Source organism: Crocodylus siamensis, chromosome 1, assembly GCF_052110815.1.
Source record: "Crocodylus siamensis isolate JL-2025a chromosome 1, ASM5211081v1, whole genome shotgun sequence".
In the NCBI taxonomy this organism is placed as follows: Eukaryota; Metazoa; Chordata; order Crocodylia; family Crocodylidae; genus Crocodylus; species Crocodylus siamensis.
In genome coordinates, this window is record NC_143395.1 from 270,263,452 (window position 1) to 270,289,891 (window position 26,440).

Genomic DNA, 26,440 nt, shown 5'->3' on the forward strand with positions numbered 1-26,440 from the left:
GCTTGTGCTCCTTGACCATATTCTTGTCCAACTTCCACAGAGAGAAAAGAAGCCTAAGCTCATCAGATAAACTGTTAATTGTAAATTGCTTGCTTAGGTCTAGTGGAATCCATTAAATATGCAAAAATATATTTGCGAGTGGAAAATCAGGAAAATTCTTTAAATGGGTGAATCTCCTCCTCTAAACTTCTAACAACTGTCCATCCAGTGAATAATTTTCTTTTACTCCTGTTGCTGTTTTTGTACTGTTTGCACTGTCATTTGCCAAATGTATTATGACATGCTATTTATTTCAATCTATAGCTTTGAGACCTTTGTGTGGGTTCTCCCTTAGGAATTTCACAAATAAATCACAGTAAAGATGAGATTACATCAAAAGACATGAAAGGACATTATCTACATTTTCTCTGTGTGGTTGTGGCTAGACTACAAGAAACTAACAAAAAAAGGTGGATGTTTTAAAATTAGATGCATATACAATGTGCTAGTCCCTATTGCTTATCCTAGGCTCAATATTTCAGAAACATGGGCTTTACATTACAGAATAGGCCTCATTTTTATAAGAAATATAATATGTTGTACAGTTCAAAAGTGATTACTTATTTTATCTGCCTTGTTTTCTGAGTATTCAACCTGACAGTCCTAAACAGGACATGATTTAGGGCAGTGGGGGTCAGCCTTTTTGGCATAAGTGTCACAGATTAGCCCCTCACCCACTCCAAGTGCTATTTCCATTGTTTTCCTGTCTGATCCGCTTCTATGCCTTTTGCTCCCTGTTCTGTGCTTCCTGCTTTTTTGCTGCTCCACTTTTCTGCTGTCCCTATTCCCTCCCCAAGCTGCTCTGTGCCAAACACAGAGGTTGTCCATGCCTCTTGTGGCTGTCATGCTGCAGGGTGGCCATCCCTGATTTAGGACATACAAAAATCACTAGGCAGTTTTGAAAAAAAAAAAAGTTGGAAATACAGTCTTAAAAAATGCAGGGTTAGAAAAGACCTCAAGGGGCCATCTAGTTCATGCCTGAACACTGAGGCCAACCCTCACTGATAGATGTTTGTCTAATCTGTTTAAAAAACCACAAGCCCTTAGAGTTCTATGGCCTTCCAGGCAGCCTGTTCCAGGGCTTCATTTGCTACGTTTCCGCAGTGTCCAACTTGTATCTTTCTTGCTGCAAATGAAGCTGATTTTTCCCCCTCCTTCTAGCCCCCTAAACATAAAGAGGACTGTGATCAATTGTTTTCTATCTCAGACCTATCTCATATTTGAAACTTCCTCTCTGCCTTCTCTTTCATAATCCAAGCAGGTCTATTTCTTTCAACATGTCCTCCCAGGATGTGTGTTTTATACCTCTTTTCATTGTTGTTGTTCTTCTTTGGACCCTCTAAAATTGGTCTTCATCCTTCACGAAGTGATGTGTCTCAAGTGGGTAGAGTTTTCCCTTTATGGCTCCACCATACCAAGCAGAATGGAGTAATTATCTCCCATGCCTTGTGTATGATTTTCATATTAATAAACCCTAGAATTAAATGTTCATTTTTTGACTTGTATTCAATTTGTGATCCTCTGAAACATCCAGATTCTTTTCTGGCAAAACCCTACCTAGCCACTTTTTCCCTGTTTTGTAATCTAGGCATTGGATTTGTTCTTCCTGGGAGGAGAAGTATGAAGTATGTACTTGTCTTTGTTGAATTTTATCTGAATTTCAGATCATTTCTTCAATTAACCATCATTATTTTGAAGTCTTATTTGTCTTCTAAAGGGCTTTTTAATCCTTTTCCAGTTTGATGTCATTTGCATATTTTATAAGTGTATTTTTTATTGTATTGTCCATGTCATTAATAAAGTTCTGACTAGACCATGCTCAGGAAAGACCTGTGCAAGACCCTACTTAAGATATTCTCCCAATATTTATGAATACTTCCTCTAAGTACCATTGGTATGTCAAGTGTATCTGACAAAAACATATAGGAGCTTGTTCTCAGCAGTTGCTCCTCAGTTCTGTAACTAACTCCCTTCCTCCTGAGGCCTGCCAGAGCCTGGGCCTTGACATGTTTCAGAAGTGGTGCAAGACCTTTCTATTTGGGCGGGTGTTTAGTAACTAAAGCTAGGCAGAGATTGTTTAGTGCGTCTTTGCTTTATTTTGGTATATTTTGCTATTTTATTTATGCTAGTTGCTTTTCTAAATTGTTCTGTTTCTCCTGCTCTTTTAAAGAGGTAAGCCTCCCTGAGCCTATGTTGGGAAGGATGGCATAAATCACATACATAAATAATGTTCAGACACTTCTGCGTATGCATGCACATATGTATGCACATTCTTAATTTAGCTCAGGGGTGGGCAAAATGTGGCCTGGTGGGCTGGAATCGGCCTGCTAGGCCATTCTGTCTGGCCTGTGAGGTCCCTAAAAATTTAGAAAATTAATATTTATCTGCCCCTGGCTGTCTATCATGCTGCCCTCAATGGCTTGCCAAAACTCAGTAAGTGGCCCTCTGCCCATAATTGCCCGCCTCGATCTAGCAGTTAGACACCACTTATACAGGGTATAGCATCAGTGGCATGAATGGTGTTTCAGATTCATGTAAGAAGACCGGGTGATCTACTCAGAGGATTTTACAGTCTAAAAGAGTATATTTGGGGTGCTACAACTGTGACTAAATTAGAAGCCACTGCTATTCCCCTTCCCCACATGTGGCTGGAATGGTATTTTTCTGGTGAAACCAGCAGTCATACTTACCTATCAGTGCTCTAAATTAGCACAACAGGTGCAAACTGAAGGTTTGAGCAACAAATTCAGACCAAGTTTAAACTGTATTTGAATGGTTGGTACAAAGTGTATCAAACTTGTGAGCAGAACGAAGCAATTTATAACATGTGCCCCTTTGTTATTTTTTTTCTTATATTAACACATCTTCCTTCACCTTACCCATCTAAACCAAACCAGGAACTGTTGTCCTTGACAGAATCAAGCAAAAATTCTTTCCTTCTAGCTTTTCTGTATAAAATCATTTATTTTTTTTATCACCACAAAAGAATAATAGAAAAGAAAGGAAAAGGGATAAAGCAAATGGTTCGACTTGTAAGAGAAAATATACAACAGAGAGTAGGGCTGAAATTCAATATTTCATATTTCCTCTTGTGGCAAGTACCTCTGAGATTTTAATTCAATAAACCTGCATTTTATAATAGGCATTGTTTGCCAGCTGATGCCACATGGATAGCTTAATTACTTTCTATTTTAAAGTATAAGGGAGAAACTGGTCTCAAAACACAACTTTGTGGTAACCATTATCAAACTATAGCGTGTTGATGGTGGCCAGTCTATAGATGATACAGTTCCAGTGTTTTCTCTGGAACGGTGCATAACCCAAAAAATGTATAAGGGACTCAATCATGAATTCCTTTTGTGGTTAGGTTAAAGCCAGCAGTCTGCAAAAACTTACGGACAGGCTTAACTTAAAGCATATGGTCCCCATTGAAGTTTGTTTCCTAGATAAATGCTTAGTATTTTTCTTGGAGAGTAATACGTTTCCTTTTAAAAGTTAATAATAATTTAGGACATTTTGGATGCATGATGCTAGTTCCATCACTAGTCTTTAGTAGATCATTCTTTGACTCATATGTTCCCCTAGTCTGTTTTTTTTGTGGTCGCAGATGGAAAGTGGATTAGGTAGTCCTTTTATACACATTACTAACCTTTTGTTGAAGTTATTGGAATTCGCTTACTAAAACCAGAACTGAATTTAGCTTGGAAGGTTTACTGTGTGAATGTATGGATTCAGATAGGTGCTCTCTTTGCCTTGAGATGAGTGAGTGAAGGTAGTAGTTTTGGAAGTACTAAATCATGGTGCAGTATGGGTGGCTACTGTGTGACGCGCTGCTATGGCACTGTAGTTGGCAATCACGTGTAGACACATGTGATCGCTATGTTGCCGTAGGACAACATGTAGACGCGCCCCATAAGTTGTAATCACCCCACTGAAGGCTGTGAAAGAGTGCTGAATAAATGCATTCTGTTTGCACTTTAAATGCAATATAATAGTGATTCAGTTTTTCCCAAGATCATTTTCATTTCACCCTTCAGCCTGTCAGCTACTGCACACTGCTACAGAGATACGGTACAGTCATGATATTTTTAAATGTGTGCTTTATTTTTTAAACCTGTATAAATAAATACAAAATGACAAAGAGGTTTATGTTTACTAAACATTGCATTTGATTGTATGACATTACACAGTGTGTGTCACAATAGTTCAACTTGTAATTGTGTCCTTTTAGCTGTTGGTGCATAATTCTATAACTTGTAGGATACAATTAGTCCTGAAGCTGCATCCAGCTACCCTTTTAGTGGAACCCCTGAGTGCTTACAATTGCAAAAGTGTGTTAGGGGAGCTATTGAGCCAGAATGGCTCAAGTCTGGGAATTTTCTAGGAGACGACTGACAGCAAAAAAAAAGGGGGCTGGAAGAACTTAACTGTAATGAAAAAACAGTAGAAAACTAAATGTTAGGCTTTGAAAACTTGTTATTTCTATGTGTTTTTTGTCCCCTCAGTATCAGTTTAAAAAAAAAATCTCTAAAGAAATTTAAAGTTAAGAGATATCATGATTTTTTTTTTCACTTCTCAGCTACCTGTTCTGTTTTTTCATGCTCACTGGAAGCATGTTAATGGGCAAGCCTTGTGTGGCTGATATCTACTTTTGGCACTCTTAAAGAGTTGGAGCACATTTTTGTGGGTATAAAAATATGATCAGCCATATACTGGTTCTCCAAAATGCTCATTATTCTCAGCCAGGAAGGTCAACTGCCAAGGCTCTACAGACACACTTCAGTCATATGTTGCTGCTGTGTTTTACTTAGAATTTGTATTCAATGCATCTGGGCATAATCCTTTTTAGGGGGACCTGAATAGAGATACTTTATCGTTACGATTAAAGCTTGTGAAACAATTTGTTTTGAAAAGTCTATTCATTGCATTTTGCCTGTTTTGTTAAAAAAAACTTCTGCACAAATAGATTCTAACTTTTACAGACCTGTTCATCCTTCTTCATTATTCACTTAAGTTATTTGTTGAACAAATGGGGAACCTATGGGATGTTTAATAACTGTTTCGAGCAGGTGCTTCTTCAGCAATCAGTTTTTGCCATTTGTGATTTGGCACCAGTGATTGGTCACCTAGGTATGGTTCATGTGTTTGATGATTTGTATGGTCTCATAAAAAGAAGTGGTATCTAAAGTAGACAAGTTTGAAAGCAAGCGTATAAGAGTTTGTGAGAGAGAATGTGCATATTTTGGGTCAGTTTAGTGAAAGAGATGTAGCAGGAAGTAAATAGCTATAAGAGCATTTAAAATTCTTAACATTTTTCCCTGTCCTTTTTTGCACAAGAAGAGTTTCATAACATATGGTACAGTCCAGATTTAAAATAGCTAGATTCCTTCCTTACGGAGGGATAGAGGAAGCTATAAACCAGATTTATTGGGTATTTAGGAGATTACTTTCAAGTCTCTTGCCACATTCACACCAAGTAATTGCTTTTGCTGTGGGCCATTTCTTTCCTGACAGGTACTGCTGTTTTCCTTTTGCCTCTGCCCATTACCCCCCTCATGATAGATTTGGGGTTGATGGCTTTGCTTCCTTTCAGCAGCATTTTGAAACCAGCCTGATATCTATCCTTCTTACCACAGTACTAGATTCCACTTTAGAGCTTGTTACTTAGGACAATTATCTCCAGACACTGATCCCCAGGTGCCTTGATCTCTGTGCACAACACAATCAACGTGCTCCATGGACAGGGCTGAAACACTGACACACCTTTTATGTTATGGACTCATCACTCCTGGGTGTTTATAAGATGTTTTGGCCAAAGCAATTTCCACTGCTTCTATGCGTTTCAAGTTTGTGGCACTCGGTAGTATTGGCCACTTTTTTCCCTTCGCAGTTTTTTTTTTTTAATAGAAAATTGGATTTCCAACAAAATGATTCACTATGTGCTTCTTTTTATAGGAAGTGTCAGACTCCTCAGATCTTATGTTATTTCTTCATCAGAAAAAATGAAGACCCCCCCATCTGTTTTAATTTCTTTTATGAAAAAAATCATTTTTTCTGCTGAAAATTTGAAAGAAAGCCATTTTCTTTTCATTTATTTTTTCTATTGGGTGGAAAATGTTTTCACAGAAGTAGTTGTACTCAACTTTGTCATGGCATGATGATTTTTTGGAAGACCTATAAGACTGTTGTTAGTAGCATGACTGAGGTGGGGAGGGGAGTGACTGGGGCAGCACTGTCTTTAGAGGAAAACAAGGGGTCACAAAAATAGCTGCCACTGTAGCAGCGGCTGGTCATGCCACTGCCATTGGCACTGCTGCAGCCAGCGCTGCCCAGGGCTTGGCCCTGCCCTGGTACACCTCTGCCTGCAGTACTTAGTGGCTATAAATGGAGTTGTGAATGTTTGGCATCTTTGAAAATGGGGCCATAGGTATGTGAAGGGAGACACTAGATACAAGCATCTAAAATGAGAAGTAATTTTTCAAATCTGGACTTGTTTTTAATATTTGCTTTTTGAGGCTCCTATTCTCTGCCTGCTGCTGCCAACTTATTTCCAGATGAATGAACAAGTCCAGTGTGTGTGTGTGTGTGTATGTGTGTGTAAAGCTGATGGATATGTGCTTGTGGCACAAATACTCTAACTACATGCAGAAAAAAAACCTTTCTTATTCATGAATACAACTTATTTCATCAAATACCTGGGGAAAAACCTCTTGCATGGAACTAGGGTGGGCTGTTAGGCAAGAAGCTAAAGGGTCATCGAATGCTAGAGAAGTGAAGGCATCCAGTACAGCTGCACTACTTGTGTTCGTGTTTTATATAAAAGATTGTAAAACTTAAGAAAATTGTCAGTCAGTTTTCATATATATATATATATATATACACACACACACACATATATATATATATAGTTTCGTAACAATATATATATTGTTAGGTATATATATAGATACCTATATATATCTATATCTATATCTATATCTATATCTATATCTATATATATATATATATTAAGAGCACTTTTAAAAATAGTTTCCTTTTCAATAAAAGATTAACTACAGACTTGTGGCTGTGAGGACCTGGATATAGGTGGTTTCTCCTTGAATCATCTAATGGCATCAGCCAAGTCCTTGAAAGGACTGTTGTCTGGCCCAAACAGTCTGTTCTACCTCTTGCAGGGCAGGGGAATTAATACCCCTTAATTTGACCCTTGACAAAGAAATAGAGGAGGAAATGAGTTTTAGAATGTTATGGGCCAAATTTTCACCATGTGTAAATATTCCGAACTATGGTAATAGTGGAGATGCACTGAGTTAGATGTAGGACTTGCTTTTTTATTTTAAATATATTTACTTGTACATTTTCCCACTTTAGCTTTATTTGTTACAGACGAAGGACCAATTCTCTTCCATCAGTAGGTGCATAAGTGAGCTTCAGGCCTAACTCCAATTCTATTCCACCCTAACTCCAATTCTATTCCACCCTGTTCACATTCTGGAAAAACAGACGATGCAGAAGGTGGTTGGTCCTCCTCCTTCTCCTTGCTGCTTTTTTTGGGATTAACTCTTAAAGGGCAAATCATGATGTGTTCACAAAGAAGATGCCTTAATGGACTCTCAGGGACTTGAACAGGATAAAATAGGATCCATTTAGGTATCTGCGCCCACTTAGATACACAACCGAGGGAACAGATCTTGTCCAGAGTTATATATTTCAGTATTGTCCTGGTTATTTTTCACATTTCTCTGTCTCCTTGGCACAGGCTGCACAAATCAATAAAATATAAAATTCTTATCCTGTATTCAGCAAGCTAATGGAACAGACCACTTGAAGATTTCTTCAGGGGCTGTGAGTATATGCTCCTGTTTGTCTATACATGATTTTTAAATCAAACTCTTTTACAGTCTTTAAAATGAATCTAGGTATTTCTTTCCCAATTTCCCTTTTCATGTTTACTTCACTTTCCTTTCCTGCTAGATACCTATTTCAAATGTGAGTTTATTACATCTTTCCATGCAACACTTCTCCCTAATTTTCTTATTTCATCCATTGTGCTAAATTGAGCATCTTAGCTTGTGAGAGATTCACCAGGAAGACAGATATATTCTAGCAGCTTAACTAGTCCTTTTTGCAATTCTGAAATCTCTTACAAAAGCAATAATATCAATAGCACCATACTTTCTTTGTCCATTTTCCTGCATGAAGAAAAATAAACAGAAATTCTTAAGTATGTAGGATCAAAAGAAGTATCTCACAATTGCCTTTCTTGTTTATATAGGACTCAATGGCTCTTCATCCATAAGAGTGTGTCTCTCTTCCCAATCACCTCTGTTTATCCAACAGTGAAATCCTCCATACACTTGTGATATAAAAACAGTATCCCTTTTTCATCTGATTTTAAAAAGAACTTTAGATGGTTTTGCGCTAGGACAAAATTTCAAAACCAGCTATCAGTTCTATAATCCAAAGCGTCACCAGAGGTGTTGAAGTAGCAGTGACTTTGATTTTTCTGTGATAGCTGCAGTAAGTACTTTCCTAATAAGACCATGTTAAACTATCAGAAGATATAGTGCTGAGCAACGGGGTTAATAAACAGAAACCGTATTGAGATTAGGAGGCAGCCAGAGTGAAAAATTCAGCAGCGCCCTACCTCTCAAAGCTAAAGGTATGATATGTTGAATTATGTAGCCCTGCAACTAGGCTATGCTGGGGCGATTTACAGCCTGATCAAATAAATAACACATTGAGAGAAGAAAAAGAGATATTCAATTGCAGATGATCTTGACTTATGAGTCATATTAAGACAACTGGAATGAGTTTTCACTTCCTGAAATGGGTAATGTATCTAAGGGGCTCACTTTGGTCAGGAAAAATGATTTATCATATCTTTAAAAAACAGAGAAACCACCCTCATCCAAGCACACAAGCATTTGACAGGAAAGATGTAGCTTTTTTCAAAAAAGAAAAAGGATCTGTTGTTCAAATGTATGAATCCCAGCAAGCGGGGACTTTTAAAAGACAGGTAATAATTTTTTTTTACTAGATCAGTTTGCTGATATTTTGAAGGGGAATATTTGGTCAGTGATTAATGATCAAAATGATGCTTTAAGTACTAACAAAGGTGTTTTGCATTGTGTTCTCCAGAATTAATACTTGATCTAGGTTTAGATCCTGAATGATGGTTCCCTTTTGTTGTAATACTAAGAGATGGAATTATAACCCATCTATCAAAATCTGGGTACTTTTTATTTGACCTTGCATAAGTTTTGCTAGGTATTCTTAACAGATGTTCAGCTGCAAATCTTACACATACACATACATATACACATGCACATGTGTGCGCACACACACATACACACACTTGAGTTCTCTTCCCTATATTCACCAAGGCCTCCGTTCTCTTTCCTACTCAACAAATTTTACACTGTTTTTGTCTCATTCCTATGACACAGTAACCACTACATATTTTTTCTTCCTTAACAATTCTGGATGTGCAGCCAGGTTCTCTTTCCCTAAATGCCTTAATAGCTTCCCTGTTGCTTCCCCTTTGCAAATTCATCACTATTTTTAATGCCACAAAAGCAGATTTCCCTACTAACACTCAGTGCTGTGTTGTCAGACTGGCTTTTTTTTGCCTCTTATTATTATGGGTATGAATTAAGTTGGGAATATGGGATGAAATATATTTAACATTTAATACTGTACTCTGTGTGCAGATGCACATGGATATGTGCATACTAAGTGTTTGTGTTTATTAGTTAATTGGTTATATATTTATCAATACATAATTTATCCAGCGATATAAACTCTTTTTATTGTAATAACAAATTGCTTTCATATAGTAACTATATTTGAGGATACTGCATTTGGTCTGTAGATTGGTTTTTCACCAGTTCTCTGTAAATATGTGATATTTGCCATTTAAGTTATATTGTTCTTTTGTGATAGGCCAGATAAATCATCATAGCACATTGTTTCTGTTGACTGGCTGGGCAGTAGTCAAATGCTTCTGGCACAGAGGTGGTGTGTGTGTGTGTGTGTGTGTGTGTGTGTGTGTGTGCGTGTGTGTGTGCGCGCGCAAATTTAAAATTTTGTCTTATGAAAACTCACTCAAACTTTCTGGAAGCATTTGTGGCTGTTTGGCTTAAATACATGAAAGTTCACAAAAAGTGAAACCGTAAAAGGGAATGAACATAGCCAAAGACAGTACTGATGGAATGTTTTTGCATTTAATTTATAGTAGTGGGCACTGACCTTTTTGGCATGTGTGCTATAAATTAAGCCCTGTACCCTCCCAGAGTGCCTCTCTGCTCCTCTTTCCCTGACTGATCTGCCTTTCTGCTTGCTGCTCTGTTCTGTGCTCCCTTTTGATCTGCTGCTTTCCTTTCGTCCCCTTGCCCTATCTGCCACTGTGTTGCCTGCCCCGTCCCCAATCTGCCATGTGCCACATGCAGAGGCTGGCCATATGACTTGTGGCATATGTGTTGCAGGTTGGCCACCCCTAACTTACAGTATGGTATGTTGTATATACATGGGGTATGACCAGTGTCAAGCTCTTAGCTATGTAACTGTTAATGTTCTTTTAACCTATACCTTGGCACAACTTCTACCTTTCTGCGTGCAGTATCTTATCTCCCAGATTTTCTACAAACAGACATTTGTGGTTCTCTAACATCAGCAAATTTTAATATTTGTATGACCAGCCCCCCATGTCTTTGCAGTCAGTACTGTGCAAAAAAAATTCTTAAGTAGTAAGTGCAAGTGTTAGCACGTGCACATGTTTGCACTTGCATAAGCTGTTGATGCTGAATTTATGAGTGCAAATCAGGTAAATATACTAGCAACCAACTGTGGAAATTTGTAGCCAAAAGGATTTCATTTGCATACCCTAGCACAAGAATTGCATATGGAATGCCAGAATGCCATTTCTGTGTACCTTTGTGGTGTACAACTCTATGCTCCACTAATTAACAAATCACATCCTATCTGCCTGTGCCATAAGGTATGCCTGTGGGCAGGGATTTCTTTTTTTCAGAAGCAAAGGCATAAAGGAGATATTTTAAGTTGCTTACATGTATGGAGAATTAGTCTCACAAGCTTGGTCAAGTTGGCTGGGAGTGCACCTTAGTACTGTACAGACATTTTGTTCCTTGGATTCTTGAAAGACATTTAGACATGCCATCACTTGCAATAATTTAGTTATCAGAAAATCAATATTTTTGATTTCTGTTTCTGCTATTGATGCATGAAAATCTTGGTCTTTGGACAATTTGATAAAGAATGACTGAAAGGGACTGGAGTAGAAACAATAAGTGCAATTGATCAATCTACCTTAGTCATTTGACTTCCAGACTCACAAACACCATTAAATTAAGGTGACTGAGAGCTTCAGAGAGTAACACTTGGGCAAAAGCAATACTTTGCAGCTCCCAGGCTTGCTACAGCTCATAGTGACTTGGGCTTGTGTCTGGCTCACTTGCTCTTTTGAGCAGACTGATTTTTATCTGATTGCTGCAGCCAGGTGTGACAGAGCAACTGCTGCTAGCACACTTATCACTCAGTGTAATGGTTTACTTCTGCACTGAAGCAGACAGCCCAAATGGGCCTGAAGAAGTGTCAGTCAGCACAGCAAAAGCACTGAGAAAGGTTGACTTCTGGCTTAAAAATAATGAATGGGTGGAACTCAACAAATAGAAAAGGAGGACGGTGACTAGGGCCATTTTGGACAGAATTTAAAAAGAGCTTGACAAGCAGCAGCTCCAATAACACCTTCATTTAGGTGCCTAAAAAGGAACTGACCTTCCTTAAATTCTGGCCAGAAGTATATTTAAAATGACACTGTTAATCAGTGCCCAGCCTATGGAGGCTGAGCGGGTGGGATGGAACACTTCTGCTGGAAGAAAGTTAGGCACAGAAAGGCTGCAGATATGCCTGGACAGGGACCTGCCCCAATGTCCTTAGTTTTGCCCAGTAGCAAGAAGGATACATCTTTTGGGGCTGCAGAGAATGCCATCATGTTGATGGATACTAAGCTGTTGTTAAAGAAGGTTTTAGGAGCCATAGTTCCAACAATAATGGTGGTCCCATTGCTTGGGTAGCTAAAACAACCCTGGATTTTGAGCCACTAAGCCTCTCAAACCAGTTGCAACTATCTACGGATTTTTATTTTTAAATAACTGGTTAAGCGCTGCTGAAATGCTGTTGCTGGAAATAGCTAGGGAGCAGGAATAACATGCTTGTTTACATTCAGAGGGCAAATTATATGAAGATGGAGGGACTGGCTTGCTGCAGAATGAGTTTGTTCTATTGTCCAGGTATGCATGAGATCATTTATGAGGAGAAAATCTGTTCCCAATGCTATTGCTGAGCTATGTGCTTGGAGGGCTCATTATGAGGCACATTAAACCAGTCGTGATGCAGTTTGTATGCATTGCCCATTTGTTAAGGCCACCATAGCCTTGAAGTTGGGGCAGTAGCCCCTCCATATGTCCCTCTCTTCAGCCTGATGTGGGGACTCGTCACAGAATACCCTCCTGCATTCTTGTTATTCATATTGCATGCTGACATTAAGGTTTTGCCAAAGCAACTGGTTTCTTAACTACAGTATGAAATGGGATTCTGTTGCAGCCTGGGAGCAGAGAAAGAAGACAGAGAGAGAGAGAGCGAGAGAGAGCGAGAGAGAGAGAGAGGTGTTTTATTTTAGACATCCCCTACACATTGAGATTTGTAAAATAATATGTCATTTTTCCTAAATTAGTGCAAAAATGTATTTAAAAATCATCTGAAATCTTGCAAGCCATTTAATTTGCACTTGGTTTAGGGCCTTTGAATATCTTGGAACAGGAAAATTCAAAACAGGGTCTAGAATCATGATCGATTTTCCCCCCTCCCCAAACAAAGAGGTGAGCATTTTAGCATGCAAATGATAAGAAACTAACTCTAGTCTAAGAAGTGCATTTGTTGAAATGGCCACATATGATGCCTGTGAAGCAATGTTATTGCGCTCTTATTTTCTGGGTAGCTGCTGTACAGGGGCCACTGCTGAATAAGGGGTATACCCATAAAAATACATATGTGGGCCAAAACTTTCACCTAAGTTCTTGCAAATTGGTAGAACTTCTCTGCATCCCCTGTTAGGCCGGTCTTTTCAGAGCAGCCAGGGCAGGACAGGAGTTTATCCTTGCACTTCTGCTGTCATAATTTGAACTGAAGGCTCATATCTAAGAATCTATAAATGCAACCCCCATTCCAGTCAAAGTCTCAGGGAGAAAAGGGTTCATCTGTGTGAGTGGTGTGACTTTGGGCCCATATGTAATCTATGGCAGATGGATTAGCTGTTAATTTCCAGTTGATGCCGTTAGTCAAACATTCATCAAAGACCTACTGGGTAGACAGTCTGCAGAACTGGAACTGCAATGAATAGGTGCTGTTTCTAATTTACAAATACAGTGACTGATAAGTTTAGAAGCATACCCAATTTAAGTACAGTATTTATAAAAACAAAAGGGAAAAAAACCACACAGGAGCAGTGCCATTTGATACTGACTGAGTAAAGTATTGAATTAGTTTATAGAAATTATTTGAATAGGAAAGCACTCTCTATTTAAAGATTTAAAAAAAATAAATGGGAGAGTTTGTCTATGGGGGCTGTTGGTACTGGTGGGCTCTGACTCAGCAAAAAGCATATAGGCATTTGTGTAACTTAAATGTACAAATAGTTTTAAGTGAATGGGATTACTAATGTGTTTAAAGTGATGTGCAACCAAGTGCTCTGTTGGGCTGGGGCTGAGCTGGACCTGTTTCAGTATGCTATAGCAATATGCTCTGTGATAAAGTGGATTCCCAAAGTCACTAATCCATTGAACACATTCCACACTTTCCCTGGAGTTGTCCAGCACTACCTCCAAACTGTTGTCCACATTAAAATGGCTTCCATGGGGCATAGGAAGCCTGAACTCTTGATATGTACCCTCCTCTACCGGTTCCCAGTTCCCCGTGAAGTAGAATCAGTTTACAAGAATTTTTCTATCAGGCAATTTGGCCCACAAGTATTAGGATAAATAATAAAGTGTGTGTATTTATATGTTAGTTTGGTATACAGTTATCCAAAAAACAATTTATTTAGCAGTCAGGAAAACTGGTGATTTGGTAATATTAGGAAACTAGGAAAACCTACAATTTTTCCTCTGAAGGAGTTTGCCATTGTTGCACTATCCTGCTTAGTACTCTGGACTTTGACAAGCTGTAACATCCCTTTTTTATCTGTTTTTCTTCTCTTCTTTTTTAATGAAAGAAACCAAAATGGTTGTGGGGGGAGGAGGGATTTTGCAGCTGCCCAATCCGGAGTAAGTCCAGAAGCTTGCTTGAAAATACTCTCTGCTGTTTGCAACTTGCCACTGCTACATCGATTTTGAATTCAGCTCTGGCTTAGGAAGGGTGAAGTGAATTCTGGGACATTTCGAAATAACACCGCACCATGTTAGTGCTGCTTTCCTTTTAGGCTTGAAAAGCTTGACCATGCTGAGCTTGTTTGCATTTGGAAATGGAGCCCCTTCTCCTTGCCAGACAGGTTTTCACAGCTCTAATTTTAATCTAACTAGAACATTCTCAGTTAAAGTTTTGGACAGAAAATTCTGGCGTGGCTAGCCTATGCTTACTGTGAAATTATTCTAGATATTCCAGTTTTCTCCCTTTTATTTTTTCCCCCAGAATGGAATACTTGCAAAGTGAAACAGTACTCTACCTATGGGAATGATGTTGAAAAATAAAAGACTCAGATGAACTTGATGGTTGTATACATTTAGGGTCTTTCTTTTATTTTATATGCTTATCCATTAGTAAAAAATGCTCTGAACAATATTGTATGAAAATATTATTGTTTGTAAGTGATTTATGGTTTAATGCAGTGGCTCCCAACCTTTTTTTGCTGCGACCCTAAATCTGGGTCACGACCCCTGCCCCTGCTGCCAAGTCACTTATGCCTGGCGGTGTCAGCAGACCCTGGGCCAGGCTGGGATCAGGGGAGGCAGTGGCAGTGAAAGCCGCATGGACCGTGCGCTGGGAGAGTCCTGCAGGTGGGAGGGGTGGAGCAAGGGGAGGACCGCACTGTGACCCTGATTTGGGTCACGACCCGAAGTTGGGAGCCACTGGTCTAATGGAACAGTAATCATATTTGGCCTTGTTTAAAATAAAAAGCCTGTGTAATATATTCTTATCCTCAGATAAAATTCTCTCAGTTAACTTTTAGTCAGTTCCTGACAGTGTCTAATCCTGTGTTACTGACTGAACTTATACATACAAATAAAGCAATCTTCTGTATTGCAGAAGAAACCACAGTGTGGTAAGTGCTCATTGTGTGATTTTTCCCTAAAGTAGGCTGTTAATAGGGATAATATCTTGTGTATGGTTAACTTTGGCCCATGGGCAACAGGTGCTGCTTTAGTTAGGGGGGGCATATACCCCACCACCCCCTGGGACCAGTCAGTGGCTGAGGAGGGTCCCCTCTCAGCTGATCTTACTGACCGGGGTGGGGGGGGTCCCTCCACAGCCAGTCATGTGATAGCCAATCACTGTGGCCGATCGCTGCGGCCACTTCCAGAAGTGGCTGTGGCCGGTTCTGGGAGTGCCATGGCGCTCTACTCTCTTGCCAGCGCTTGCAGGGGCAGGACACTTGTGCTCCCGCCTGCCCCCCGCCTGTTGCGTAAGCTGCAAACACGGCCAGTCAGGGAGTGCCCCAGTGCTCTCACCCCCGTGCACCCCCTACACATTGCCACTGCTTTGGCCTAACAGAAGAACCTGTATTATTTGCACATTTTAATTGGTATTTGTTGTGGATATGCCTAACTTTGGCCTACTGCATGCAGAAGGAAGATTCTACAGAGGGAAGATCCAAGAGAAAGGGAGGCTGAAGTTATGCATAATAATCTAAGACCTTGAGGCTGTGCACCTCATGTTGGGGGAAGGTGGTCTAGGGTAGGAGAAGGTGTTCTAGGGTAGGTATGGCCCTCCTAACTAAAACGCAATATGGGGACCTGGTGGATCTTGAAACATGCTTGGAAGCCCAAGGTGTTCCTTAGGCATTTTGAAGGCAATATATCTAGCTAAGTAATCATGTTACTTCCCTGAATGTACATAATAAAAACCTATTCCTGAAGATTGAGAATGGGAGGTTGAGGATTATGGTGTGTGGGAAAATTCTTGTGTATTTTTCTGAGGGAAGAATGCTGCAGAAAGTAGCCCTGCCCTACTGCTTCCAGTCTTTGCCACACCATGGCTAAGCCAACAACCTGCATACTCCCAAAACCCAGTTACACAGACCTTGTATAGAAAGAAAGGCTTCCATGGGATTGAGGGAAAGATACCACTTTGCCTCAAGACTTTCTCTCCAACAAATATTAAGACAATAGGGGAGGTTTCCTTTCATTTTGCCTTCTATATTGGAGATTGTTAGAAGGCCTCACTCTGTTTTGATTTAATAAGAGATTTATAAAGTTACAAGCTTTGATACCCATCTTGTCCCTGGCCAGTACTTAGAGACACTCTGAGCTGTGTATTTAAATTAAATGTAAAGAGGTTTATAATGTAGTGTTCAACTATCAATTGATTTATTAACTATGGAATTTGATGAAGTTTAGGAGCTATTCTGTTTGCCTGTTGAAAAGGTAGAACATTGGTTTTTTGGACTACATAATGGCTGCCACATAAAATCTAATATAAAGAGGTATTTGGGAACTAATTAAAGGAGTTACCTGAGTCCAGCTCAAAACTAGATATGAAACAACAGACCTTTCAAATGCCTCCCTAAGTTCAGCTTGCAAAAAACAACATTGTGGCTGTGTCTACATGAGATGCTTACTGCACAGTAGCTTGTGCATGCTACTGCACAGTCAGCGTTACCAGGAAGCCATGTGGAGACATTACTGTGCAGTTACTGTGCAATCATTTAGTACTTGGGTATGCAAGTACAAAATGACTGTTCAGTAACAACTCATGGAGGTGCGGCCTGTGTTTAACATTCTTGAGAAAAAGTGGAACTTGGAGGGATATAATTGCATGGAAAGTCTAGACATTTCACCAAAACAAAGCTGTTTGCCTATGTCAGTGGTTCTCAACCTCATTGGACTGGAGGTACCCCTCAGTGGACTTGAAGCATCCCTCCATATCTTTTGTGAATTGAGGCACACAATTTTAAAAACTAATTTATAGATTACAGTGCTTGAGTCCTTGCAGAGGGGTCTGGCAATGGGGATGGGTGATTGCCCAGGCAGGTACAACACTTATCTGCTTAGTTTATCTGCCTGTCACCTCACTTATCTCCTCACGCATCACAGCACCCTTCAAAAGATCTGGCAGCACCCCAGGGTGCCCTGGCAGCCTGGCTGAGAATCACTGGTGTATGTTCATGAAAGTCCCTTGTGCCCAATATGGGTAGAAAATATAGCCCAAAATCTGAGCCCAAAGAAAATCAACAGAAAGGCAAATAAAATCTATGTCCTTGAAGAGGATATTCTCCAAAGTACCTTTTCATTCATCCTTAGATTCATTTGTCTTGAAGCCTGAGGCTGTCCCTGAGACTGCCTGTCTATCTGGCAAGAATGATAATGCCATATTTTAGTTGCTACTATATACAAATCCACTTTGCTCAAGCAAATGGCCTATTAGAAATGGACTTCATTTGGCTTCTGAGTACAAAAAAGGGTGCTCAAGGGTATAAAATGTTGTCAGCTGTGCTCCAAACATCTGTTTTGCTAGTATGAAGGGGAAAATGGGGAAAAATGTATGATATATGGAAAAGGGAAAATGTATGATACATGGTGCTAAGGAAAAATACCTTTTGTTTGAAAATTAAAATCCACAAAGTAGAATTTGAGGATTTCACATAGTTCTTGCAGGCATCACTCTGAATGAGTGCTAAAGATCAGCAAGCAAACCACTGATTTGTTACAACACCAACAGTCATCATAGAGCAACACATGCAGTCTCCTGATGCTAAAAGACTCAAAACAATCCAAGCTACATGGCACCTATAACATCAATTAGAATTCCACAGACCACAATTTAGATGACTATTGTGCCAGGTAAAAAAGCTCTGTAATAGTTTATCCCTTGGGGTAAATTTTAAAGGGCATCAAGATGCAATCTCTGTATTTTCACTAGAACACCTGACACAGAATTTACCTCCATGTAACTGATTTTTCATTTACCAGTTTTAGTTCGAATGCTTTCAGTAAAACCTACTCAATTGGTTAATGTTCCCAGTAGGGGTTCTCATTTGATATAATACCTCCCACTGTGCCCTGTGTTTCTTAAGGGCCCAGAGGAGAGCTACTTCTTTATCTGCATTACTCCACATCACATATGCTAACTTGATTTAGAACATAATACTCCAAAAAGATTCAAAGTATGTGTGTGCGTGCATGCATATGTGTGCATACATATTTTAAATGTGATGTTTTCAATAGTCCCCTTTTGATACAGGCTGTTTTAGAAGATAGAGAAACCTGAAGCTTCTCATATGGACATACTCTAAGGTCTCTTGCAAGAGCCCATAAAAGCAAGGTGTATTGCTTTACAGGTATTCTACACATCTTGAGGGATTAAATCATGGATTACATAAAACTATTACTTAATTTCTAGTGAATGGCCTGAAATAGGTTCTTACTAAAGAAGCCCTAACATTCACTTTTCCATGATGACATCAGGTAATTGAGGTTTGTTTAATGGATTTTGGTGCTGAAATATTCAGTTACACCATCTTTTATCTGCTATTTGATCTACTGGCATATATTAGTTCAATGCTAACAAAAACTACAATTGGTAAAGCAGATTCCTTGTTAAATTAGTAGCAAGACATTAATAAAATAGAATTTTGAATTTTTTAGAGTATTGGAGTCACTGAGTTTTTTTATTATTTTGTTTTTTCTAGAAAAAGGAATAGCTACAAAACCATGAATTGGTTTAAAATTGTTCTAGGAAATTAATTACTTTTTAAAATAAATATTTTTAGAGGAAAAAGTGATTTGTAATGCAAATTTGTTTTTGAAAGTATTTGGTTATGTACAGTCTTCTTTCCTTGTCCCCTTTGCTATGTGTAATGCAAACCTGCATAAATGTATACGGCGGGGGGAGGGAGGTGGGGGGAGGAATAAAAGAACAGAAATGTGATGGTTAAGACCTACAGGAGCTGACTCACTAACTTGAGTTATTGCTGTGCAGAAAGTTTATAAAGCCTTTACATCTGGATGAACACTTAACGCTACTTCAGCCTTGACAGTTGACCTTTCAATTTGATTGAACTCAGCAACAATAATAGCAGTATCTCCAGTATAGACAAGGCAACATACTGTGTTTAGCAACCTATCTTCCTTATTGAATCTTATCTCAAGTGACTAAAATTCACACTCTTTGCATGGTTTGCAAAGAAATTTTCTCGTTTACAATGCTGCTGTTGCAGAGACCAATCCAGGGACAATTTCCTTTTTTTTCTTTCTCCCACCATTTTGGATATTCTTGGTTTCAGTTTAGGGGCAATAAAAACTAATAAAAACCTAATATTTAATCAATATGAATTATTTTTCTGACAATAAGACCTAGTGTGAAAAAGCAATAAACAAGTTAGACTGTTGTAATTTGGTCAACCACTCGGGTACTATCCATATCCACCATTTCAACACACTCTATTTCCTCACGATTTTCAGGATTCTTCTTCTCTTTCCTTTTTTTCTTGGATGGTGGCACAAAAGTCAGTATCACAGGTAAAATGGCAAAGCAGTGAAAGAAGGTAACTAATGCTATTAAAAACAAGCACCTGAACAGTGTACGGGTCAGATTTGAAGGCACAGCTGCAAGAGGAATCAGACCAACAATATAACAGAGGTAGCTCTGTAAAATAGCTACCCCGTGAACTTCAAGGGCATTTTTTACCCATTTAGTTCTTGTGAAATCTTTGCCCAGGACAAAAGTTGATAACAGTGGAGCACAGTTGTCAATTGTATAATTAATTCCATAAATTAAGCACAACACAGAAATACAATCCAGTTCCACTTTCCACAAGGTCATAAAACCTATAACTCCAAATTCGACTGAGGCAACAGCTAGAGTGAGCCAGACATTGATCAGAGAGTCTGCCACCAGGAATGCGGAGAAGAAGAGCAGAAATAAAGCACTGATGCAGGAGTTTTGTAAGGGGGCTCCCACTGAGGAGGCATAACGATCCATGTACACAAATGATGGATTGAAAACGATGAATTTCACCTTGGAGGTGAGAGAGAGCTTCCTCAAGGTTTCCAGGAGATCATAAAGTTCTTCTCTCTTGGTTTCCATCGTCTTGGCCACCAAGAACATTCTGGAAGCCACTACATCCACTTCATTATTATATTTCTTGGAAAAGATGATATCCTCTGAAAAATGGGCAAACTGGGGGGCTTTCAGGAAAGAGTTCCTCAACATATCAGTAAAATTCTTTTTGGGCAATCCAGTAGATATGTTGAGTTTCCTAAGATAATTTAAGTAGCTCTCAAACCAGGATATTCTCACAAACCCCTTGGTATACTCCAGCACGTCCTCTTGAACACTTGTGTTCCAGTATTCTATTGACTCATAGATATAAAACCCAATGACTGGGCTGTAGTTACTGAAATACTTTTGCTGGGCAGTAGTATACTCAATGGTTCGAGTTGCAGTTGCTACAATGTTACTAAGGTCTGACCCTTCATTGACCTGCAGGTAGCCCATTAAGGCAAAGGAAATATAAACAAGGTAAAAGAGAACTACAAAAGGCTTGACATAAGTGTTTGTTATCCAGTCACAGTAATAGCGTTTTAGGAAACATACCAATAGATGACTTTCGTAAGTGTTTGTTTCCTCTGAATCTGTTGTGTCCTCACTGAATTTGGCAGTCAGAAGAAACCTATACCACGCAGGCTTCTCTTGCAATACCTCTGGCTTTGGTACCTTTCTGCAGAAGATACTATGCTGGTAGTTGTTTTCTATGTAGCCAGTAAACACCAGGCTGGAACCATAAAAGGAGAGTACATAGAGGTAGTTGAAGAAAATTGCAATACAGGAATTGCAGCAGAAAATCCTGGCTGCTTCAATGTTAGTGAAGGGACTGGCACCTATTCCAAAAGTGACCAGGTACATGGCAGTGGTGAGAGAAAAGGAGAGCATGGAGTCTGCAAACACAGCTGCAGTTCTCTCTTTAACATGTTGGTCTTCTCTGGTTTTCCTCCAGGAGGATAACATTTCAAAAGTCCCATATAACCCATGACCTAGAATAGAGAACAAAGCAAGTGTTTAAGGTATTTATCTCTCAGTCAAGGAGGACAAGCCAACATGGAATAAAATTTCAACATGGACATGCTAACAGGCTCACAGGAAATAAAAGTAGATTCATTAATGTGGCAAAGGTCCTGAAAAAAAGAATGATATTAAGGTTTTGTAAGTAACAGAACTATATTCATTATGAAAAAGATAGTTTGGAAATCTAAGTGTCTTTATCAGCAGCCCTGGTTTGCTGGTAAATAAATAGAATATTTGTGGGTTTTTTTAAACCACTGATTTCAGTATCCCAGAGTGCATATGCTGGAAGACACGCCAAATGTTTTTTATTGTTGTTAAAGATGCTGGGATCTGTCTAGTGATCAGGAGCTAGAAGAGCCTGTGCTGGCAACTGATGGCCTCCCTTGCATTATTTTTCTGTATGCAAAGTATCTATTCTTGCTGCAGTTTGTAAAAGTAAATGCAGCTCCATTTAACTTAGCAACACCTAAAATACTGTATTCTATTTATTCATCTCTTAAAACAGATGCAGTGCTCATGAAAGATGCTGAACTGAAAGACCTGGAAACTGAAATTCTCTGTTCAGTCACAGAACAAATAGAGGCCTGGGCAAACTGCATGGGTTTTCCTGTGTCTCTGAGTAGTTTATATTACATGGCCGTTTAACTCTTTGTCTCATTTCTGTGACTTATGGTTATACAATTGTGGTGATGACTGAAGTAATGTGGACCATATACAATAGAACTAAACAGAATACACACTCGCTCACCGATTAGCCATCAGATTGCAATGAATGAACCACAACCAGCTGAGGTTTCCACAGAGAGCAAGAGAAAAACACATCTTTATGAAGTAACTAACAGTTGAATTATTTTTACAGTTACTGTCACAATCATCATTCACTGATTTTCTCCTTTTAGGTCTGCTCTTCATTTCTCTTCTTTTTAAATCTTTGTTTCTATTTCTCTCCCACTGCTCTACCTCTGTCAACCTACTCTGCATTTCATTCTCTTCAGAAACTCCCAAATCCCAGTCTAGTGTACTTTATTCTGACCATGCCATCCTCCCAGCCACGAACATTTTAGATCACTGATGAAGTAGCAAATGATGATGATTAAGCATAATCATTGGATTATCAACTCCAAATTCTAATCAACCAAGGTCCGGGAACTCAAGGCAGTCGGTACTTCCGAGTTATTGTATTAGGCTGTGTGCAAACTCAAGCAGACATTACTGCATTTGCTTTACTGTGTTCTGATTTAGCAGGCTCTCTGCTGCCAGAACGGCTAGAAACCTTATGTTTTAAAACAAGAGAGTTTGAAAAGAAGCATTTAGATTACGAAAATCAGAACATATTATGAAGGTTCCATAATAGATCATGTGGGCTTTACATTTGTCGTCCTCACTCCTTATAGTCAGTGTCTTTACAGAGTTAGAGTAGTCACAGCTGATTTGCTTCAGTCTATCATAAAATATCTAAGTGTTGAGCAGATGAGATGGCTCTTCACCCTAGTAAGAATGGAAAACCATGAGCATCCTCAAACAAGAGACACTTATAATATGGAACTAAAATGAGGTGATGTAACAAGTACTACCGTATCTCTTCATCATCATCCTGTATTTCATTACCATGCCCCAGTGCATAAACAATATAATATTTCCATCATTATTGAAGACATGAGATAAAATGTGAATATCTATTTCCCTGTAATGTTACAATTTGGTTTCCAATGGGAAAGTTAGCATTTATTATAATTTTTCCAAACATTGTTTTACAGCTGTTTCTAGAGGGCAGGTTAAAATTGTCAGTTTGATAACTAGTATAGTGCCTCTTCTTAAAACTACTTGGGGGTGCTGAAACTCCCCAGACATAAAATAAGCAAAAAGCACAATGAGTGACTGACATTGTTAACTATGTTTTAAATAGTCATGTTCTGGGCTCAGTAGGGAAAGCTATTAAACTTGCTTTCAGTGTGTTCTTTGTAAAGACAGATTGACCTTTATTTTTAAAAGTAACTGATCACTTGCTGAAGCAGGGAGTGAGAGGTTTAATCCCTTTATGGTTCCCGTAAGTCCTACAGACAGGCTTGTCTGAGAATTTCACACAGCATCATGCACATTAGCTTCTACTGAGAAAAATGCTATAAAATGAGGTCACTGAATGTTACAAATTACTTTCATCTGGACCTTTAGTTATACCAGGTTTTAAAAAAGTGTTTTGGCAATAATAGGGTCTTACATTAAAAAAAAAAATCAAATAGCTGCATTAATTTGGCAGTCCTTAGCCATTTCAGCAAAACAAAATTTAGATCTAGTTAAAACCAATATAAAGTTTGTTTTCTTTTATTAGTTTACTATTTTGGATAAAAGCAGTGTTTGATGACATTGACTTCTGATTGCCACTAACTGCAAAGAGAAAAAAAAATAGAAAGCTTGGGGAGAAGTTTTCTTACTTTGTTTTTACATAAGCTAACCTAACCTAAAAAGCGAAGTGATTAAGAGAGCTATCTATTAAGTGAGGTTGAAATGGACATAACCAAGGAAGTTAACTGAAAGAGCAGTAGCCCTGTGTGTAATCCCATTTTATGTCTCTCTTCCATTGTTAGTTACACAATCCGTGCATTATTGTTTTTTTCTTTTTCAATTTTGTCTGTTTTTTATTTGTTCTGTATATTATGTATTGCAGTTGTGAAGGGTATTAGGTGCCTGAGTGCCTATTTTTAGAAATATTTCAGAGGTATAAGGGAGAATAGAGAATTAGTGCTTGAAGTTCTACTGATGACTCACTGACACCCAAAGAAAGGCAGATCATTTGATTTTTGTTGCTTCGTATATAAAGGTATTTGTTTTTTTCCTACTCATTGTTTCAGGTTTTCAGTTTTCAGGGCCATCTGCCTTCCACATTTGATCCTTTTTTCCCTCTTTCCCAGTGCTATGTCTGGCTTATGAACTACCAAGGAGAGGCCAAGTTATTCCTCACAAATAAATAATACCATTATTTTAATCTTTTTTTCCCTATTACTGAGTTATACACAACTGTGTAATGACTTTATATAGATTTGTTTATTATTTGCAGATACTCAGTAAATAACGTGTCATAACATGTAGCCAATGGGTTACTGGCAAACTGCTTGCTATCAACATTTGCTATTATGATTTGCTATTCAGGACCTGTGATTGGTTGTCTAAGTTTCTGATGATCCCTTGTTGAGGGACCCAAAGTTTATACTAGGAGGAGCTCCTTTCTCCATTTGTATCAGTTTGTTCATTATTCACAGCTCTTCAACAAATCTTTCACATAAGTAATTTATAAAACAGTGCATACTCTTGCAAATTGTATATAACTTGGATAAGGAGAGGAAATGAGACATGGTGGCACTGGTTATGGTGCGCTGGCTGAGCAAGGCAATCAGAAAACATAAGGAGAAATAAAACCTAAAGGGTACTGTGGGGACTGGGGAAATGTATGCTAAAAGGGTAAACACAGTTCTTGAGGGAATGGGAAAGAGGTAATTGTGAAAGCCTGGGAAAATACCCCTGTCATCCCTCAGAACAAGTCCTTTGTGAGACAGATAGCTTGCTCTCATTATATTTCTTGTGGCTTTAGAGCAATTCTGACTAACACAGAGAAATCAAAACTAAATGGGGGATGGAAATTTGAGAGGGTGGTCATGGTCTACACTTTCTGCAGCACCCTAGCCTTTGTAATGATGAAGAGTGATCCCTTCTAAAATAAAAAAATAAGTCTACTTCATATGTAGTTTGTCATTAGTAGTCTAAAAACGCTTTACAAAGGGTATCACTATTCTTATTTCATATATGGGGAAACTGAGACACCAAGAAGTGTAATGCCTGAAATCACTCAGAAGTAGGCTGACCATATGGACCATATTGCCCTCTGTTTTACCTTTGTTTTCCTAAGCACGTTTCATAGTTGGTCGGGTCAGAAGGGACCTGAGCAGATCGTTGAGTCCGACCCCCTGCCATGGCAGGAAAGAGTACTGGGGTCAAACGACCCCAGCAAGGTGTTCATCCAGCCTCTTTTTAAAGACCCCCAGGGTAGAAGCCAGCACCACTTCACTTGGAAGTTGGTTCCAGGTCCTAGCCGCCCTGACCGTGAAGTAGCGCCTCCTGATATCTAGCCTAAATCTACCCTCTGTGACCGTTATTTCTAGTCACTCCTGGCAGTGCTCGGGGGAACAGGGACTCCCCCAATGCCTGCTGGTCCCCCCTGACTAGTTTGTAACAGGCCACTAGATCCCCCCTCAGTCTTCTCTTGTGGAGGCTGAACAGGTTCACGTCCTGTAGCCTCTCTTCATAGGGCCTGACCTGCTGTCCCTTGATCATGCGAGTGGCCCTCCTCTGGACCCTCTCCATGTTGTCCACGTCCCTCTTGAAGTGCAGCACCCAGAACTGTTTATCTTCTTGTAAAGCAGAACATCCCTAAAAATGCAAAAGGAAGGTTGGCTCTTTCATAGCTTCCTTTTTTGAAAGGTAGCATTTTATGGTTAATTAGTTTTACTTGCCCCATCTTCTAGCAGTTGTACACAAAGTACTAATAATGATTGACCTCAACATTAATGAGGCTAAATGCTGTAACAGTACACATGATTTCCACTAACTGATGGAATTAAGAACAATAATGTACTAATGTAGGCAACTATCTTCCTGAGAGAGTCACAGGGGTCTGGATTCTGATGCACAGTTTTTGCATATATGGGAAATCACTGTACCAAAGCTATGTGATAAATTCATTTGGCGTAATTCTGATCTCACAAGCACTGGTGTTAGCACAGCCATAAATTTACAGGAGGCTAGCTACTACGCACTAATTCCCTCCATGAACATAAGTATGAGATTTGCTGAGAAAGGGACCCTTATGTGGGGTTAATGTGGAGTAGCTAGGGCACTGTATAGTCCCTCCGCAACTTGCTACATACTGGGTGTGTCTACACATTCATTAATTCACCTGTGCTACTGCACGTTAAGTTTAGTACCTCTAATATGAGATACTAGATAAAGGTGCAGTAGCAGCACTAATGTGCAGTAGCAAAGGCAAATTTTTTTTGTGATGCTTAATGCACAGTAGAATAATTCTAGCGCATTAGCTTGGTTTTTGTTGTCC

At 39.1% G+C, this 26,440-nt stretch overlaps 1 protein-coding gene across 1 annotated transcript in view; it reads right to left on the minus strand.

Moving 5' to 3' along the window:
• Positions 1-4,083: 4,083 nt before the first annotated feature.
• PTCHD1 (patched domain containing 1) overlaps positions 4,084-26,440 on the minus strand; it is a 52,616-nt gene continuing 30,259 nt past the window's right edge. Inside the window, exon 3 of the mRNA XM_090062285.1 lies at positions 4,084-21,305. Coding sequence (XP_089918411.1) covers positions 19,651-21,305 — 1,655 coding nt within the window. The 3' untranslated portion in view covers positions 4,084-19,650. The remainder of the gene's footprint in view (positions 21,306-26,440) is intronic.